The 1,645-nt window shown below is 49.8% G+C and overlaps 2 protein-coding genes across 2 annotated transcripts in view; one reads left to right on the forward strand and one right to left on the reverse strand.

Moving 5' to 3' along the window:
* Window positions 1–951, forward strand: part of LACBIDRAFT_335227 (uncharacterized protein) — a gene marked incomplete at both ends in the record, with an annotated part of 2,622 nt that extends 1,671 nt beyond the window's left edge. Inside the window, one exon of the mRNA XM_001890080.1 lies at window positions 43–951. Coding sequence (XP_001890115.1) covers window positions 43–951 — 909 coding nt within the window. The remainder of the gene's footprint in view (window positions 1–42) is intronic.
* Window positions 952–1,236: 285 nt separating this feature from the next.
* LACBIDRAFT_335228 (uncharacterized protein) overlaps window positions 1,237–1,645 on the reverse strand; it is a gene marked incomplete at both ends in the record, with an annotated part of 1,561 nt that continues 1,152 nt past the window's right edge. The window contains one exon of the mRNA XM_001890104.1: window positions 1,237–1,637. Coding sequence (XP_001890139.1) covers window positions 1,237–1,637 — 401 coding nt within the window. The remainder of the gene's footprint in view (window positions 1,638–1,645) is intronic.

Consider the following 1,645-nt stretch of genomic DNA (forward strand, 5'->3'; position numbering starts at 1 on the left):
GGAGGGGTGGAAGATCGGCAGTTCGATGACAACAGTTGGAAGGATTTGGATGTGGACAAGCCGGCCAAGAAACGAACCGAACAGTTTTCTAAGGATGACTGGACTCCTGATCGGGATGGCTCCGATGACGATGGAGAAGACTTGGACGTGGAGAAACCAACCAAGAAACCAACCAAACAGCATGACGAACATCGTGAGGATGGCTCCGATGATAGTGACTCAGACTCCGATAATGGTCAAGAGAGGCCAAAGCAGGATACTCTGACCGAGCCCACAGTGAAACCTAGCAGGGTCAACCCGACCTTGGAAGAGGATAGAGACTCGGGATCAGATTTGGGCTCAGACGATGCTACGATCACTGTAGATACCAGCCCCGAGCTTCAGCCTCGGTACAACGACACCCGGGCTCTCTCCCATGAAGTACCATCAGACACTGAGGTCTTGGCTGATGATACATTTTGGGAAGCTGACCTGGGCTGTGGGGTGGAGTCGGCCGATCGAGCGAAGAAGAGAAAATTCACTGATGAGGAGGATACACCCTGCAAGTTTCCTCAGTTAGAGAAGGGTTACAAACTTGGCCCGAGGAGTGCCCGACCAGGCAAAGTCAAATGCCGAGCTGCCTCGGCTGTTATCCAAGCCACTGTCAAACCAGCTCAAGCAACCAATCTGAGGTCGGACACAACCAAAGCTTCGAATAGCTTTGATTTCACTAAGTCAAGTGGTGTCAACGCAAAACGACCAGTCCCTTCAAAACAAAAGGAGTCAGAGGCCGGTCCCAGTCGGCAACCATCTATTGATGTCCCCACCAAGCCAAAACCAAAACCTCATCCTATCATTAAAGGCAAGGTTTCTACAGGGGAACTCGGTATAGTAACCCGAGAACGGTCGAAAAAGATTGCTGAAGAAAGTGTTCGTTCCACCTGGTCCAAGAAAGTTTCATTCGTCAGTTAAACCTATCATGTTTAATGATGTTAGTCATTCATGCCCGGGTGCGAAATACATAGCATGTTCAATGATGTTAGTCTGTGTCCGGTTTCAGCAGTGTCACTTTTCGTAGTTCATCATGTTTTCCTATCATGAAAGGCAAGGGTTGAAAAGGTGTTCGTTTGACTAATTGAGCCGGGAGGCTTGTCTTATGACCAATTAAATGTGAGCACTATCCGGCAGCGGGTATCTTCAACCGTGCCCGGGTGTAAACTACATAGCGAACCAACCTCGGTCTTGTGATCTAATCTTCTACTTAAACCCTGGTCCATCCCTTTTGTCCCTCCCCTTCCCCTTGTCTGGGATCTCGTCTGGGATGAATGGCCGTAGTCCTTCTAAAGTAGCGTCCATTGCTGCAACCAGATCACGGTCTGAATCGATTTGTTCACGCAACCGGTCCTTCTCCCTCCTCAAGGTGGCCAAAACATACCGATAATGGCTCGTTGTCGCTATGCTGTCAGGCAGGGATCTGAGCACCTCCTGGTGAATTTCGCTATGACGAACCAGGTCCATACGATCCATCTTGGTAAACTCATCTCCCCTCGTCAACAATTTATCAAAGGCGGCCTGCAAATTCCTAATCGAAGGGTCGGATGAAGCCTCGGGGTCCATAGCTCTTTCCCACACTTTGCCAATTGCCTGAACGACCTCGGCTACCACG

This window comes from Laccaria bicolor, genomic scaffold, assembly GCF_000143565.1.
Source record: "Laccaria bicolor S238N-H82 LACBIscaffold_79 genomic scaffold, whole genome shotgun sequence".
NCBI lineage: Eukaryota > Fungi > Basidiomycota > Agaricomycetes > Agaricales > Hydnangiaceae > Laccaria > Laccaria bicolor.